The following is a 15,286-nucleotide window of genomic DNA, read 5'->3' as shown; positions in this document are numbered from 1 at the left end:
GTGTCAGTGAAGGGATGGACTGCAAGACTGAGAGCAAGCAGTCAAAGGGAACATGCTTCCTTCTTCCATGTCCAACAGGAGTGGCCCAGACTAGAGGCGGGTTATTTCCGCCTCAAAAGGATCTGGATTAAATATGTGTCTTCCCACCTCAAAGATTAGATGTGAATCTTCTCACTTCATACGATTAAGCAAAAATGCCTCACAGGTGTGCCCAGCCATTACTGGGTTTTAGTTCACTCCAGATGTAGTCAAGCTGACAACCAGAAACAGCATCATACACAAGAAAGCTCCAAAAGGACTGCACTTGGCAGTGGTCTTACCTCTATGAGGGGACATCGGGCTGAGAGCAGTGAGGACCCCTCTCCATTCATCTAGATGGGTGCCTGCACTTTTATTCTTCACTAATCTCGGAAAAATAAATGAGGCAAAAAGGCATTTGCCCACACTGAAGTAAAAGCAGGAGGGGGGGGGGAGGATAGAATAGATGCTGAAAAAGGGCCACAGCCAGTGGGGACAGAAACATCTTGCCATTGAGGGACAACAGATTGGGAAACATTGGTTAGTATTGTTGGTGGTGGTGTTAGTAGTTGTAGTTTAGTAATAGTAATAGTTTTTACTTGAAAGCAATAGACCAAATGAGCACATGAAATTTTACTTTTATTTACATAAAATTATTTCACATGCCACCCTTGGCCTCCTAAGTTAAACGTACTGTAGGCTCCTTCTTAATGCAGAGGCCTGAAGTTTTGCTATTTTTAAATGCCAGTGAATCCTTCACTGTGTGGAGAATATACTTCAGGCTGAGTCAGAGAAGATGGGCCCCAACACCCTCACACTTGCACAATCTTCTGTGCCCCTGTAGGACCCGCACACATTATCTCTTAGTACAACTCCTTAATTCCGTTTGCTTTCATTTCCCCTGGAAAACCCACCCATGATGTGTGCAGTCTGGTCGCACAGGCTCACACCACGAAACATATGCCCAGAACACAGAAAATGTAAAATCTGCAACCTGTAAGCGCCAATAACCAACATAGCACCAGGGTGGACCACATAGCTTTCCAAAGGTGGCATTGAGCCTAGGAGAGACCATGGGAACTTGACTTCTCAACCACTGGCCACCCTGTGTTCTCTGTGCCTCAACCCTTCAATGTCAGTAAGTTCTGTTCTGCCCATTATGTGTTCCAGATGTCTCCCTGACTTCCTCCTCAGAGCTAGTTGGGAGCCTCCTCTCTGTCCCCTGTCCCTTTTCCTAAAGCCCCACCATACCTCATGAATAAATTACAGCTATGCTAGACAGCTATTCACTATGGATTTAGGACTGTAATCACCCACAGGAATGCATACAACCTATGTGTCAAGAGAAAAAGTCCAGGTCCTCATTTTGCAAAAGCACCTGATCCAGTGAAAAGAGAGACCCGAGATGGTGATTATTCTATTTCCAGTTGACTGGATAGGTGCTATTTCTGGGTGTCTGGGAGTGTATTGCAGGTAGGATTTGTGTATACATTGCTACAATCAGTAGAGACATGGGGTGGAGGACATCATCTATCCCTATAAGATCTGAGAAGGAAGAGAGAGAGAGGTGGTTCTCTCTCTCTCTCTCTCTCTCTCTCTCTCTCTCTCTCTCTCTCTCTCTCTCTCTCTTTCTCTCTTGCTTCAACATTGACCTCTCCTGGCCCCTAGACTGGAACTTGAGCCCTCTCAACCCTGGTTCCTAAGATAGGACTCTGGGTGAAACTGCAAACCTATTGTGGGGCTTCTCAGTTTAATAAATCCCATTCCAAAGACACTTTCCATTGGTTCTAGAGAACCTTACCACATGACCATCCACAGTGATCACAAAGCTCACAGACAGGCTGGCAGGGTTGTCATCAAATCCACAGACTTGCTTCCATCCTCATGTGAGGAAGAACTCATGGACTGGAAACACAAGGAAATAGGATGTGCTAAGAAATATTTCAAGTAGGCAAGAGGGAAGAAGGGAGGGAGGGAGGGAGAGAGAGAGAGAGAGAGAGAGAGAGAGAGAGAGAGAGAGAGAGAGAGAGAGAGAGAGAGAGAGAGAGAGAAGGAACAAGGGCCTGGGGGCATCCCAGGGCATGCTGAAGAATGGTGCTGTTCAAGCACGCAATCCTTACTGGGTGCCTGCAGTGTCCATACAGAAAGAACAGAACAAGCCAGCTGGATGATGGCTCTCCCTCAAGAACTCCACAGCCCTCCAGGGGGAGGGGCAGTCTAAACAGAATATATTGAGGACCAATAACCACAGCCTCCCAACCAGGACGGCAGATGGGGAATGGGTTATAGGTCTGTCAAGGTGCTGAAGTTTTCATTTAGCATGAGGTATGGGTACCATGAGTAAAGGCATTAGGGAGGTTCCACAAGACAGAGGTACCAGAGGCTGCTCTGCAGGCAGAAGTTCTCAAGACAGGCTGCTTGGAGGGAGTGACTCTAAAGTTGGACTCTGGCAGAAGCATGCAGGGTTTTGTGTGTGTGTGTGTGTGGGGGGGGGTCAGAGACTTCAGGTAGGAGGGATAGTAAAGGCTGATAGAAGTAAGGAATGGGGACATGAGCTATGCACAAAGTGCCATGCTGAGATTTCAGAGCCTCCCAGGCTACCTCATCTAATCTTCTCACCCCTCCAAGGAAAGGAGGCCATTCTACAGACAAGAAAATCAACACAGGCTACTTGCATGATCTCCTCATCAGAGAAGCTCCCAGTGAAGGCAACTTGCCCCATCACTGAGAGAGTCTCTACAGTTTCTTCTAGAAGATCCCCCAAGATATGAAACAAAGGAGAGGGAAATCTACAAGGAGGTAGTGCAGCACTAGCAGCTTGGTCTTCCCAGGGTATGGAGCACTTGCGTGGGTAGTGGTCAGCTCCTCCTAGGAGGACATGCTACTGAGCATAGGGCAAGAGGACTCTAAGGCAACTACCATGATTTTTATGCCCAGGCAGCTGCCCTGAAGTGAGATAGGCAGGGGATGTCACACAATGAGCCTACAGAGATAAGGCAGGGCTACTGAATCCCCAATACCATGAATTAGGACACTGGGTGCAATCAGTGGTGATCCACTGATGAGGAGAAGTCAGCCTCCACCCTGAGTCCTAGGGACATGTCTCTCAGCATGATGCAGACATAGGTAGGACCTCATTGCCTGGCACAACGTGGCCATGTTCTAGAAAATTCTGTGTGCTCTCCTGATCTGCGTGTGCTGTGCATGTATGAATGCAGTGGTAGAGGCCAACCTGGGATCTCATGCATACTGGACATACTGGGCAAGTACTCTTGCCTGAGCCTTAATTCAGCCCAGATCTGGATACTGTCTTTGGTTTTGGTTTTGTTTTTTTCCTTCTACTTTTAATTGGTTCGTTGTGAATTTCACACTATGCACCTAATCCCACTCATCTCCCCCTCCCCTCATACCTGCCCTCTACCCTTGAAACCTTCCCCCGAACAGAGAAAAAATTCTTTCTGTGGAAGCTGTGGTGTGTCACAGTGTGTCCCACAGTTCACCCTTTTGTCCACACTTCTTTGTTTGCAAATGTTCATCGCAATGACTCATCTGTCTGGTGTGAGGCCTCTGGCTTCTGCTAGTCTATCAATACTGGACCCTCGCTGGGACTCCTCTCGGATTCACTGTTGTTGCCCTGTGTCATGGAGATCCTGTAGTTTTGAACCTGTAGGACCAGCCCCTTCATGCACTCCAGCCGTTCACTGATGGGGTACATGTTGGGATGAGCCCTTTCAAAACCTTGGATCTGAGAGGTATATGAGCTGGTCAGCTCAAAGGCTCTTCTATTATCATGCCCTCAGGGCATCTCACCACCACCAACCCCTGCAACCAAGGCCAGCTCTGCTCTGTTGCCCCAGTGAGACGCAGGACCCACTCTCCTGAGTGTTGTAGTTGGTGAAGGACATGGTCAATTCTCCCACTCTTATGACCCTGGGACTGTCTTTCCTGCCCACCATAGATAGTGAGGGGTGAAGGAGAAGAGGAGGGTGTCTCTCCCACATCCCTCATCTGCACCACTGTCCAGTAGACAAGAGGCAGGGCCGGTTCTCCCATACTCACACCCATGGTATTGGCTCACCTGCAACCCTATACAGGGCCAGCTCTACTGTGCTCTTCAAGTGAGATGCAGGGCCTGCTCTCCAGAGAGCTATAGCAACTGAGAGGCAGGGACAGCCCTCCTGCTTTGATGACCTCGGGCCAATTCTCCTGCCTGCCATAGATGGTATGGACTCAGGGGTGATACTCCCACTCACCCACCCACGTCACTGCAAGGCAGACAAGTTGTGGAGCCAGATCTCCTAAGCTCACACACTCAGTTTCACACACACACACACACACACACACACACACACACACACACACACACACCCATCTACTGCCAAGATCAGCTCTACTGTTGTGCCCTGGCAAGGTGCAGTGCCTGCACTCTCGAATGCTACAGCTGGTAAGGGACAGACAGAACTCGTCTGCTCTAATGATCTCAGGGCCAGGTCTGTTGCCTGCTGCAGGTGGTGAGAAGGAAGGCAGGGGAAAGGGTTATCTCTCTCTCTCATCCATGTCACCATACAGGAGACAAACAGCAGGGCTTATGCTTGCATCCTGGGGGCTATCTCACTCTCAGTGTGTGGGCCATACTCCGAGTACTACAGCTGGCTAGAGGCAGGGCCAGTTTACCCACTCTCATACTCCCAAGGGCCAGCTCTCCCACAATGCTCAGGTGAGGAGTGGAGCCCGTTCTGCAAAGCCGTCAGACATCAACATGTCTCAGAATGATAGCCCAGACCAGGGACATCTATCTGCCCGGCCTTTGGTGATAACAGACCCCCTACTGCTGCAGAGCCATAGACCCAGATATGTGCCCCTCCCCGGTTGCAGCACAGGCCATGACCCCACCATGGTCCTGGGTAACATTGCCAACTACTCACATCAGGCTGTTCCTCGCTGCCCTCAAGACTCTAGTTCCTGCCTCTCTTCATTGTGCCCCATTCCTCTGCTTCTCCTCTTCTTCCATTTCTCCACCACTTGCTCCTTTTAGTGGTACAGAGGCTTCTGAGTGTCTGGGTCATCTCAGGAGTGGTCTCAGGAGTGCTACGTCTCCTTCATGACAACCACATGACCCGTGGACCACAAAGAAGCAGGTGGATCAGGATACATTTGCCTGATTCCTCCTGGGATGGGGGTGGAACGTCCCTTAGAAGCAGAAGGACTCAGGAATGCTAGCAGGGTCATAGCTATATCCAGCAGCTCCAGTCCCATGCTGGGCACAGGTGGCTCTCTGGCAGAGTGTGTTTGAGGATGAAAGAAAGCCGTTAGCCCAGGGTAATCTGCTAGGCTGCTGAGAAGCCTACATCTGAACCCCTGTAACCTCTCAAAACACTGGTGACATAATGGGGCATGTGGCTCTGAATCAGTGAAGCTAAACACCTTTAGGTGACAGATGGGTGCCTACACAAGTGACACCTACTGTGGTGGCTTTGAACTCTTGGTCTCCAGCTGGTGATATTTGGGGGAGGCGTGTGGTCTTGATGGAGAAAGTACAGGTCCACTCTGAGATTGAAATTCCCTCCATGCTCCCAGTTTGCTCTCACTGAATTGTGTATACGGTTCAAGATGTGAACTTGCAGCTCCTGTCACCATGCCCGCTGCCCTGCCTCCTCACCATGACAGACTCTCATCCCTCTAGAACCATAGCCCGAAGAAACTCTTCTAGAGGTTACTTTTGATCATGGTGTTTTGTCACAATAACAGAGAAGTAGTTAATACACTTACCAAAAAGTGGACCATAGTATCTAAATCCCTGGATGCCGACTGTGGCTGCAGTTTACCTGTTTCTGCGTGCACTCAGCGTGGGCCGGTTATCATCCCAGTAACTCAAACCCCTTTAGGAATGACCATAACTCAGCAAAGAGTGACTTTTATTTTTTTACTCTCACTAGAATGCCACACATAAACATGACAATTCCTCCATGGTTTAATGTGCTCACACTGACGCCATGATGCAGGAGTCTCTGGGGACAAGTCTACAGATGGTTAGAACCAGACCAACAGATGCAGCACCTTTGACTTGACAAATGAGCTCTTTTCAGGAGCTACGTTAGAAATAGTGACGTCACAGGAGCACACATCCTGTAGATTAACCATGTAAGCAAATTCTAAGCATCGTCTAACTCTTCTTCAGGGTCAACAGGAACATTCCATGTACAGAGACTGTTTTCTTAAGCTGGTGGAGACATGGTGTGGAAATATGAACATGTGAACACTCTGATTAAGTGGGGGTTGGCAGATAGACTAGGCTAAGTCTTGTTTGCTTCTTCTAGTCCAGTTCCTTACTTGAGTTGAAGGTGAGGCTCTGACTGTTTTTCTGTCTGAACAGTCAGTGTGCTGTCTTACATTTCATTTTTTACAAGTCCCTATGTAGAGGCCAGACCCTTCCTCCTGGTGGTTTCAGACATGGCAAGCACCTTGGTCATCAGGGTAAAATGGAAGTGAAATGCTCTCACTAACAGTGAAATGTTCAACTTTCCACCTGTTGGCCATTTTCATTATGCAAATGTGTTCCATCCACTCTCTGCTTCTGAAACCCCAGTGAGTTAGAGACCTATGAGGCCAGGATGGCTTTAAAAGTCGGGAGCTAGAGAAAGTACCCAAGGAGCTAAAGGAGTTTGCAACCCTATAGGTGGAACAACAATATGAACTAACCAGTAGCCCCAGAGCTCTTGTCTCTGGCTGCATATGTAGCAGAAGATGGCCTAGTCGGCCATCACTGGAAAGAGACGCCCCTTGGACTTGCAAAGTTTATATGCCCCAGTACAGGGGAACGCCAGGGCCAAGAAGTGGGAGTGGGTGGGTAGGGGAGGGGGGGAGGGTATGGGGGACTTTCGAGATAGCATTTGAAATGTAAATGAAGAAAATACCTAATAAAATTGGGAAAATTTTTTTAAAAAGCTAGTTAAATGTTTTCTTCTCAAAAAATAAAAATAAATAAATAAAATAAATAAATAAAACAGTGGGCAAACATTTAAAAAAAAAGGCCAGGCAGCCTTTGTTCTGCCCCTCTCTGCTTCCATTTGCAGCGTGTGGATAGCCAGACCAAATAAAAATAAACACATCTGGGTTAATGCGTCAGTCATTCTTCTACCTAAACATTCAGTCAACAGCTTCCTGCTGAGGGTCGCTCCTTCAGTTGCTGAGTGTATGGTTTATGAAAAAGTTGAAAAACTTTTCACTTTCAATACTTAAAGCGGCCTTATGCTCCCTCTGCCAAGCTCTTTTGAGCACAGATACCACAGCTCTGGAGAAGGGCAGGGGTGGAGTGTTCAGGCAGACAATCACTCAGTGTCTGCACCAACACCCACATGCTCCACAATGCCTAAATAAGAGTGTTGTCTTCTTCCTAAAGTGAAAGTGAAGTCGGATATGTCTTACTAGAGAGAGCGCCATGTAGCTTATGTCTTATGCACAAGTTACTAAAGCCTATTTTGCTATACATTGATGAAAAAAAGCCTTGCAAGTGGTTTGATAATCAACAGATATTCCAAAGAATCTAATACTCTACATAGGCGATTTCTTGGTGTTCTTAATGCAAAGAGAAGACGTGCACAGAGACATTCATTTCAATGGCTAGGTGGAGCCAGCTATCAGCGACCTACAGTATGGAAATTGCTAGAGGTTTGAATACTACTGAGTTACTGATAATGCTTGTAAAGACTGTGAAGAAAACATCTCAGGTAAAATAGTTGATGGGAAAGCCTATAGAAAACTGTATGTGCAGGTGATGATGTCACATAAGGTTGTTAAAAGTGCATGCATAGAAAAGGCTGGAATTGAGCAAACACTCAGAAGTGTGAGCAACGACTACATGAGTGGGAGGGGTTTACATACATTTGTGTCCTCTATGTCCTCTAGCCTCCTGTGAGATCCAGTCACTATTTTTAATGGGGAAATAATGAAAGAGTGGAGGAGGGGCACACTCCTGGGGGTGGGGGGAGAAGCAAGGTACACCACTCAAGAATTCCTTTTGGGTGGTCCCTTCAGCGGAAGTTCTGGTGAGCCCCAGAGAAAGAAGTCATTGCCTCAGTGTTCCCCACCCCACCCCTGTTTGACATGTGAGAAAGGAGAGGTTGCCCTTAGGTGTTTTAGAATCTGGCCTTATTTTTCTTTGGGATGGGGTAGGACTCTTTGACAGTGTGTCGACGAATTCATCACACACTGCAGAAAAGGAAATAGACACAATAGCAGTATAAGTATAAAATCAGGGCCAGAGTCACAGTCGTGGGAAAGGAGTGTCAACACTTAATCCCTCAGCATCAGGACAAGGCTCTGAGATGCAGAAAACACAGGCACCTTCACAGAAGAACATGGTCCTTTGCACCCCTCTTCAGGTGTAAAGTCCTCTGTACACTTTGCTCCCTGACCTATGCCCTTGAGGGTGACTAAGAGTCATCCACCCTGTGCTCAGGGACCTGAAAATGTCTCCTTTAGAAGTCATTAGCAGTACTGTCCATCAGTGTCCCATGAGCCTCCACATCCAGGTGGTTGCTGTGACCTGTGAAAATGAAGAAGATGCTGAATTATTAATACTAATTCATAAATTAATAAATTAATTAACAAAAATTATTAATAAAATTTCCACCAAAATGTTAGCCTGTGACGTTAGCTGTGCGTGTCTGGGAGTCCACCCTTGTGAGCTGTGTGAGGTTCACCGAGCAGGGCCCAACTCATCCCATCAAGTTGAGTCTCAGAGAGCCAAGAAGGACTTCATTTGTTCAGTGGTTGCTACACAAAATCAAAACTGAGCAGATATCCAAGTAGAAAACCCGAACATGTATCAAAATGTAGTTTTCAAATGATTCAAAATGACAGTCAAAAGCTTCCCTTTTCAGAAACTGAAACAATGTTGCCAGGAGACTGTTCTCTGGAAAATAGGCCATCTCCAGGGACCTTCCTTCCCCTCATGGTGCTTGGAGAGATTGCCCACTCCTGAGATACAAAGTAGAGAAAGAAAATGTTTGCTCTGGAGCCTTATTTCCAGGCATAGCATAAGAAAAAGAAAGAAAGGGGGAAAAAAAGTTCAAGTGATTGGCCCGGACTGAAATCGGGATAAAGGCGCAGTGCTAAATGCCTCTGCCTGCCCTACCCCAACCTGTGCCAGCTCTCACTTCCCTGAGGCAGACGTTCTCTGCCCTGGCCCCTGTCGTAGCATCCCAAGGAAAGGTGTTAACCCTGAGCTCTAGAGAAAGAAGCACTGAGAGACACTGGAAAACTAGAGTCTGAGATGTGTAGGGCAGGTTGCCAGTAAAACTGAACTTTTTATTAAGGATATGAACATTAAGAAAGAACTTACCTAGAAGTAAAAAGTATGCAAAAATGACATTTGATATGCCACTGGGTAAAATTCATGGCGCATATATTTAATTTGTGTATGTTAGTGTGTATACTAGTATGTGTTAGTGTGTGTGCCAATGTATGTGTTAATTTTGTTATTCTCTGTGTGTGTGTGTGCATGTTAATGTGTATGTGGGTTAGTGTGTTAGTGTATTTTTCAGTGTATGCTAATGTGTTATGGTGTATGTGTTAGTACATGCCAGGGTATTGGAGTATGTGTTAGTGTGTGTGTTTGTGTAATGTTGGTTTGTCTCAGTATGTGTATCAGTATATTTGTTAGTGTATGGGTCAGTGTATGTGTTAGTGTATTAGTATGTTAATATATGCTAGTGTGTGTATCAGTGTATATGTTAGTGTGTGTCAGTGTGTCTCTGTGTGTTACTGTGTGTGTCTGTGTGTTACGGTGTGTGTACCTGTGCATGTGGAAGTTAGAGGACAGCCTCAGGTCTTGTTCCTCACATGCTGTTACCTTTTTTTTTTTTTTTTGGCACAGTGTCTCTCCCAGACTACGGCTCTCTGATTTGGCCAGCCGGCAAACCCAGAGAGTCACCTGTCTCTGCCTCCCTGAGACAGCATCACAAGGGCATCTGCCATACCTGGCTTTGACACTTCTTTTCTTAGATTCTTTTTCCACTTGTCTTTCCTTCTCATACAGCAGCACATGGTGCACATATTGTGCACGTCCCATCCCAGGCCATGCTACCTACACTGTGCACGTGCACACACACACACACACACACACACACACACACACACACACACACACACTGCATATACTGTGCACACACCAGCACATGATACACACACTGTGTACATACCACCACATGGTGCACACATGCAATACTAATGTCACATCCTTGCCAGTCATTTTTATTCACCCTTTCATTAGCGCTAAGCATATTAACAATGGCCTAAGCTAAGCACAGGGTAGGTGGGTGGGAGCCCAGTCTGTTTGCCCATTTCAGTCAAATAGATGAAAGGAAGAGGAGATCAGAGCTTCCAGGGTGAGTGTACCAATATGGATTTGAGTATTTTCTGATTACTTTTACTCTTTAATCACATTTATATTTATTTTTATCATTTGAATTGCTTTGTCTGTTCCTTTTTTTTTTCAGCTCATAGGTGAAGGAAAACTATTTCAAAAGTCAAAGTGGCGTTTATTTTCAACTTTTTAAAAATTTCAAAATTAAATATCATTGTGAAGGTATTGAAATGGACTCCTCCTGTGTACTTAAGATCAGACATCTTCAGCATATCCAGGAAGTGCCAATCAGCTTTCAGATTCTGTCAGGCATAAGGCTTCCATAATGGAACCTGTAGCTGTGAGCTGTGACAGCAGGGACTTAAGGAACACAGACAGATGGCCGGCCACGGACACCAGGATTTCCCTGCAGCATGAGCACTATGCAGAGGGAAATTCTACAGTTCCAGTACTCACTGCAGGCAAAGGTCAGGACGAAGGGCCACACAGGAGGTCAGTGCCAGAGAATGACAAAGGGGACAAGCTCAAAGGCCAGTGTGAGAGGCAAGTCAAGAGGCCAGTGTGAGGGACCAGAGATAGGGGTCAGTCAGTGTGAGGGACCAGAAAGAGGGGTCAGTCAGTGTGAGGGACCAGAGAGAGCGGTCAGTCAGTGTGAGGGACCAGAGAGAGCAGTCAGTCAGTGTGAGGGACCAGAGAGAGGGGTCAGTCAGTGTGAGGGACCAGAGAGAGCGGTCAGTCAGTGTGAGGGACCAGAGAGAGCGGTCAGTGTGAGGGACCAGAGAGAGCGGTCAGTCAGTGTGAGGGACCAGAGAGAGGGGTCAGCATGAGGGATCAGAGAGAACGGTCAGTATGAGGGACCAGAGAGAACGGTCAGTCAGTATGAGGGACCAGAGAGAACGGTCAGTCAGTGTGAGGGACCAGAGTGAGGGGTCAGTGTGAGGAACCAGAGAGAGGGGTCAGTGTGAGGGAAGAGAGAGCGGTCAATGTGAGGGGCCAGAAAGAGCGGTCAGTGTGAGGAACCAGAAAGAGCGGTCAGTGTGAGGGACCAGAGAGAGTGGTCAGTCAGTGTGAAGGACCAGAGAGAGCAGTCATGTGAGGGACCAGAGAGAGGGGTCAGTGCTAGACATCGATGTGAGGGGTCAGCATTAGGGGCAGTGGGAGAGGTCAGGGCAGGTGGCCAGCACATCGTAGTCCTAACAATACTAATAACCTCCTGCTGCACTCAGTCAAACCAGATGGAGAAGGGAACTCTTGTCTATTTCTATTCCTTACAGTTTACTAGCTTACCTGTAGACCCATAGAACACCCATAGCTGTGCCTCCCTCTCCATTCCTGCCTCCCCTTGCTCCTAAAAATGTTCAGCATTTGGTCTCAAGATTTGGCGAGGTTCTGAGAAAACATGTTCAAAGCAAATGGCAAGATGCTGGAGCGGAGCCTTGAGATCAACTTTGCCAATTTTTTTTTTTTTTGCATGTCCTCGTGTGAATGAGCGGTTGTTAAAAGTCTCCCATCCCCATCCTCTGGAACATTTCCAGAAAGTAGAAAGGTGCTCACCACACAACTACCTACCCCACAGCCATAGACATAAGAACCCATGAGAATAAGGAACATTTCAGGTGTTTCCACAGAAATATCTATGATAAAGTATTAAGAAGGAAGAAGTAGCAAATCTTGGGTCAGTATGACCCCATTTCCATTTATGTAAAAACTGATGTAAGGCTGGCAAGTGTTCCACGAAGCCTGTGGGCTAACGGTGCCCTAGAGCCGCCATTGTGGACTGACATGAGGAGGAACTTCTGCTTCTTGTCTCTAGACCATGACTTAATTGATTTGTTTTGTACAATGCCTTATTGTCAAAGCTGACAACATATGAAAATAGAATAAGCTAGGAAACCACCACAACTTAAAAATATTTTTAAAACACTAAAATTTTTGGAGCAAAGAAGAGAGACATTAGTCAACTCACCTCATTGTGATTTGGTTTCTCCCCACAAGCATCGCCAGCCTTACTTGATGTTATTAGCAATCTCTTTCAGAAGACTTTTGAGGTCGTTAAGCTTGGAAGTGGGGAGAAAGAAAACCCGATCTTAAGGCAAATTTTTAACATTCTATTTTAAATGACAAGCATGTTAAATAGTAGATGTGACACCGGGTGTGTGTGTGTGTGTGTGTGTGTGTGTGTGTGTGTGTGTGGCAGGTCCTGCTTATTCCTTACTTATGGTCAGTAGTTAGCAAACGAATCATTAGCATTGTGAAATGCAAGTCAGAAAGGGTTTCCTCCTAGGCAAAGCAGATTATGTTGGTAAGGCAGTAATATATGCAGATGTATGCAAATGTACCCAAATGTTTTACTGATACTAATAATGTTTTCTTTATAAAAATATAATACTAATAAAAATTATGAAGATACTAGTAAGATATGATTGTATGCTTCCTAACACATACACAAATGGCAAACTTCCAAGTATAACTTAAACGTAAGATTATTCTATATACTACAGGGGGTTCCTGGCCTAAGTTTAAGTCACATGCTACCTTGATGTAATTTATTAAAGTTCATGGACAGGTTCTAATTTCTGTGTAGTTGGCTCCCAGCTTGCTGTGTGACTTACTCTCTGGGAGTTTGGGGTTGGTGTGGAGGAATCTGTGTTAAAGTTGGGCCTGATTCCAGTAGATAACCTCTTCCTTTAAGTTAAAAAAAAAAAAGAACAAAGAGAAATTTGAGGGTTACTGGTCACTGCAGTGAACGCTGCATGGTAGGTGAGAGCCCCACTTCCAGGCTTTGGGTCATCTGTGAATAGTTTTGTTTACTGTTATAATGACATGAAAAGCAGTTTTGCTTTCCCCAGGAGATTTTGTTAATAGTAAAATAGTATTAATCAGCAGCTTCAAGGAATACATAAGGTGCTCAGAATAAAATAAGTGAAGCAGAGCACAAAAAGAAAATAAGCAAAGTTAAACACTAGTTTTGGGAAAGGCTAAACTAACCAACAAACCTTTAGCTAGAGCTATAAGTCTCTATTGTAGTGTGTTAAATACTACAGGGGCTGCTTAAGCCTGGATTCCCTGCCCCCTGGTAAGGGGACACAGTCTAATAAGCTTCTGCAACCACAGTGATGGTCAGGCAGGCAGACATAAACTCCACCCAGTTAGACAAGAGCCACAAAGGCACCTACCAGTACTCACAACAGTCCTGCTCCAGGGACAGGCTGGTCAGACAATTATGCATTAGGCCACACAGCAGATAAAACAGAGGTCTCATGAAAGATACATTTTAAGCACCTACATCCAGTCCCCTTCATTTTCCACTGGGGCAGGTGACTAGCCACTCTGGTACTGAAAGCTTACTTAGCTAGGGGCTTCTCCAAATGCACACAACCTAACAAAACTAGATCAAGAATACAGAGTCTATGGCCAACAAGATGGCTCAGTTGGTAAAGGCACCTGCTGCTATGCCCAGTGACCTGAGTTCAATCTCCCATGGCTACACAGTTGAAGGAAAGAACCAAATCGTAAGAGTTGTTCTCTGACCACCACATGTATAGTGCGGCATGTGCATACACTCCCCGCCCCCAGGCCCCCAACACACTCTGATAATTAATATGTAATATTTTTTTAAAGAATATAAAGTTCAAACAAACTAGTAGCAAACAAAGAGAAAGAGGCAATATCAAATGTTGCTAACAAAGAAATCTCAGGAACACAGAGATGGTTTCATTAGTGAATACCATCCAACATTTAAAGGTGAACAAATATCTAAATACTCTTTAGACTCTTCCACAAAATAGAAGAGAGACTACTTCCAGATTCAATGTATGAGGCCAAAATTACCCTCATCTGAAAGTCTGACAAAGATAGCAAAGAGAACTACTAACCAATATCCTAGTGAACAAAGATGCAAAATATTAATAAGATAATAAGGAGCCCAATTCAAGAGCACATTAAAATTACCACACACAACAACTCAATGCAGTTCCCCCCTGAGACAGAAGGATGGTTCAGCATATGAAAACCATTGGGTGTGGTGAACTACACAAACAGAATAGAGAATCAGCATGGTCCATGCACTTGATGCAGAAAATCAGCAGAAAACTCCAAGTTCTTTCACAGTAGAAACTCAACAAAGTAAGCACTTACTTAGACATGATAAAAACTATGAAGAAAGAATCCTATCATCATATTCAATATCCCATCATCTCTAAGATCACAAGACAAGAACTCTTGTCCTCACCACCATTATTCTAAAAGGTGTTGGGAGTCCTGGACAGTGCAATCAGGGAGGAAAAGGAAATAAAAACTCTCTAGATCTGTTTGCATAGGTTGTTAAATAATATCTTGTAACAAAGAATCCACCAAAAAAATCTTTCCTGAAAAAAAATGGAATGAATTTGGTAAAAATTGGTATTTCTGTTATGAAAAACAATACAGAAGTTCTTCAGACACAGAGAAGCATCTTTAAAGACAATGAAAATCTAATTGTCAAATTCTTGACAAGAACAGATCATGAGATATCATGGCACCTAAAACCTGTAGAATTTGAAAGAGCTTTACAAATAAGGGAATATATATGAACTGAAGCAGTGTGTCTGTGCTAAATACAAGTGTTTGGGAATGAATTGTGGTAACACCAGACCTTAATGTTCAAGCAGTATTTAATTTGTGATCATTTTGCTCAACTTCATGGGTGAAATTTATAATGAACGTTATTTTAGCTAAAATTCTGATCAATGTTTATCAATACTTTATATTATTGATTAATAAAATATACATGTTTACTGAGAAAAAAAAGAAATTCTTCAAAACATTAAAAACAACCCATCTACCCCACTCCTGGTACACAACTAGAGAACTCCTGTGTTGTCCCAGACACCCCACTCCTGGTACAAGACTAAAGAGCTCCTG

At 45.1% G+C, this 15,286-nt stretch overlaps 1 protein-coding gene across 4 annotated transcripts in view; it reads right to left on the bottom strand.

Annotated features, from left to right (window-relative positions):
* Positions 1-8,250: 8,250 nt before the first annotated feature.
* Positions 8,251-15,286, bottom strand: part of Trpm8 (transient receptor potential cation channel, subfamily M, member 8) — an 82,119-nt gene continuing 75,083 nt past the window's right edge. For 3 of the 4 annotated variants that reach the window (NM_134252.4, XM_006529226.2, XM_006529225.2), the window contains 2 exons: positions 12,351-12,441; positions 8,253-8,563 (listed from right to left, as the gene is read on the bottom strand). In NM_134252.4, the coding sequence (NP_599013.1) occupies positions 12,391-12,441 (51 nt within the window). In that variant the 3' untranslated portion in view covers positions 8,253-8,563; positions 12,351-12,390. Of the gene's footprint in view, positions 8,564-12,350; positions 12,442-15,286 lie in introns of all 4 variants that reach the window. The other variant, XM_006529229.1, reaches the window with a different exon arrangement.

Source organism: Mus musculus, chromosome 1 (assembly GCF_000001635.26).
Source record: "Mus musculus strain C57BL/6J chromosome 1, GRCm38.p6 C57BL/6J".
Lineage (NCBI taxonomy): Eukaryota > Metazoa > Chordata > Mammalia > Rodentia > Muridae > Mus > Mus musculus.
This window is presented reverse-complemented; position numbering and strand designations above follow the sequence as displayed.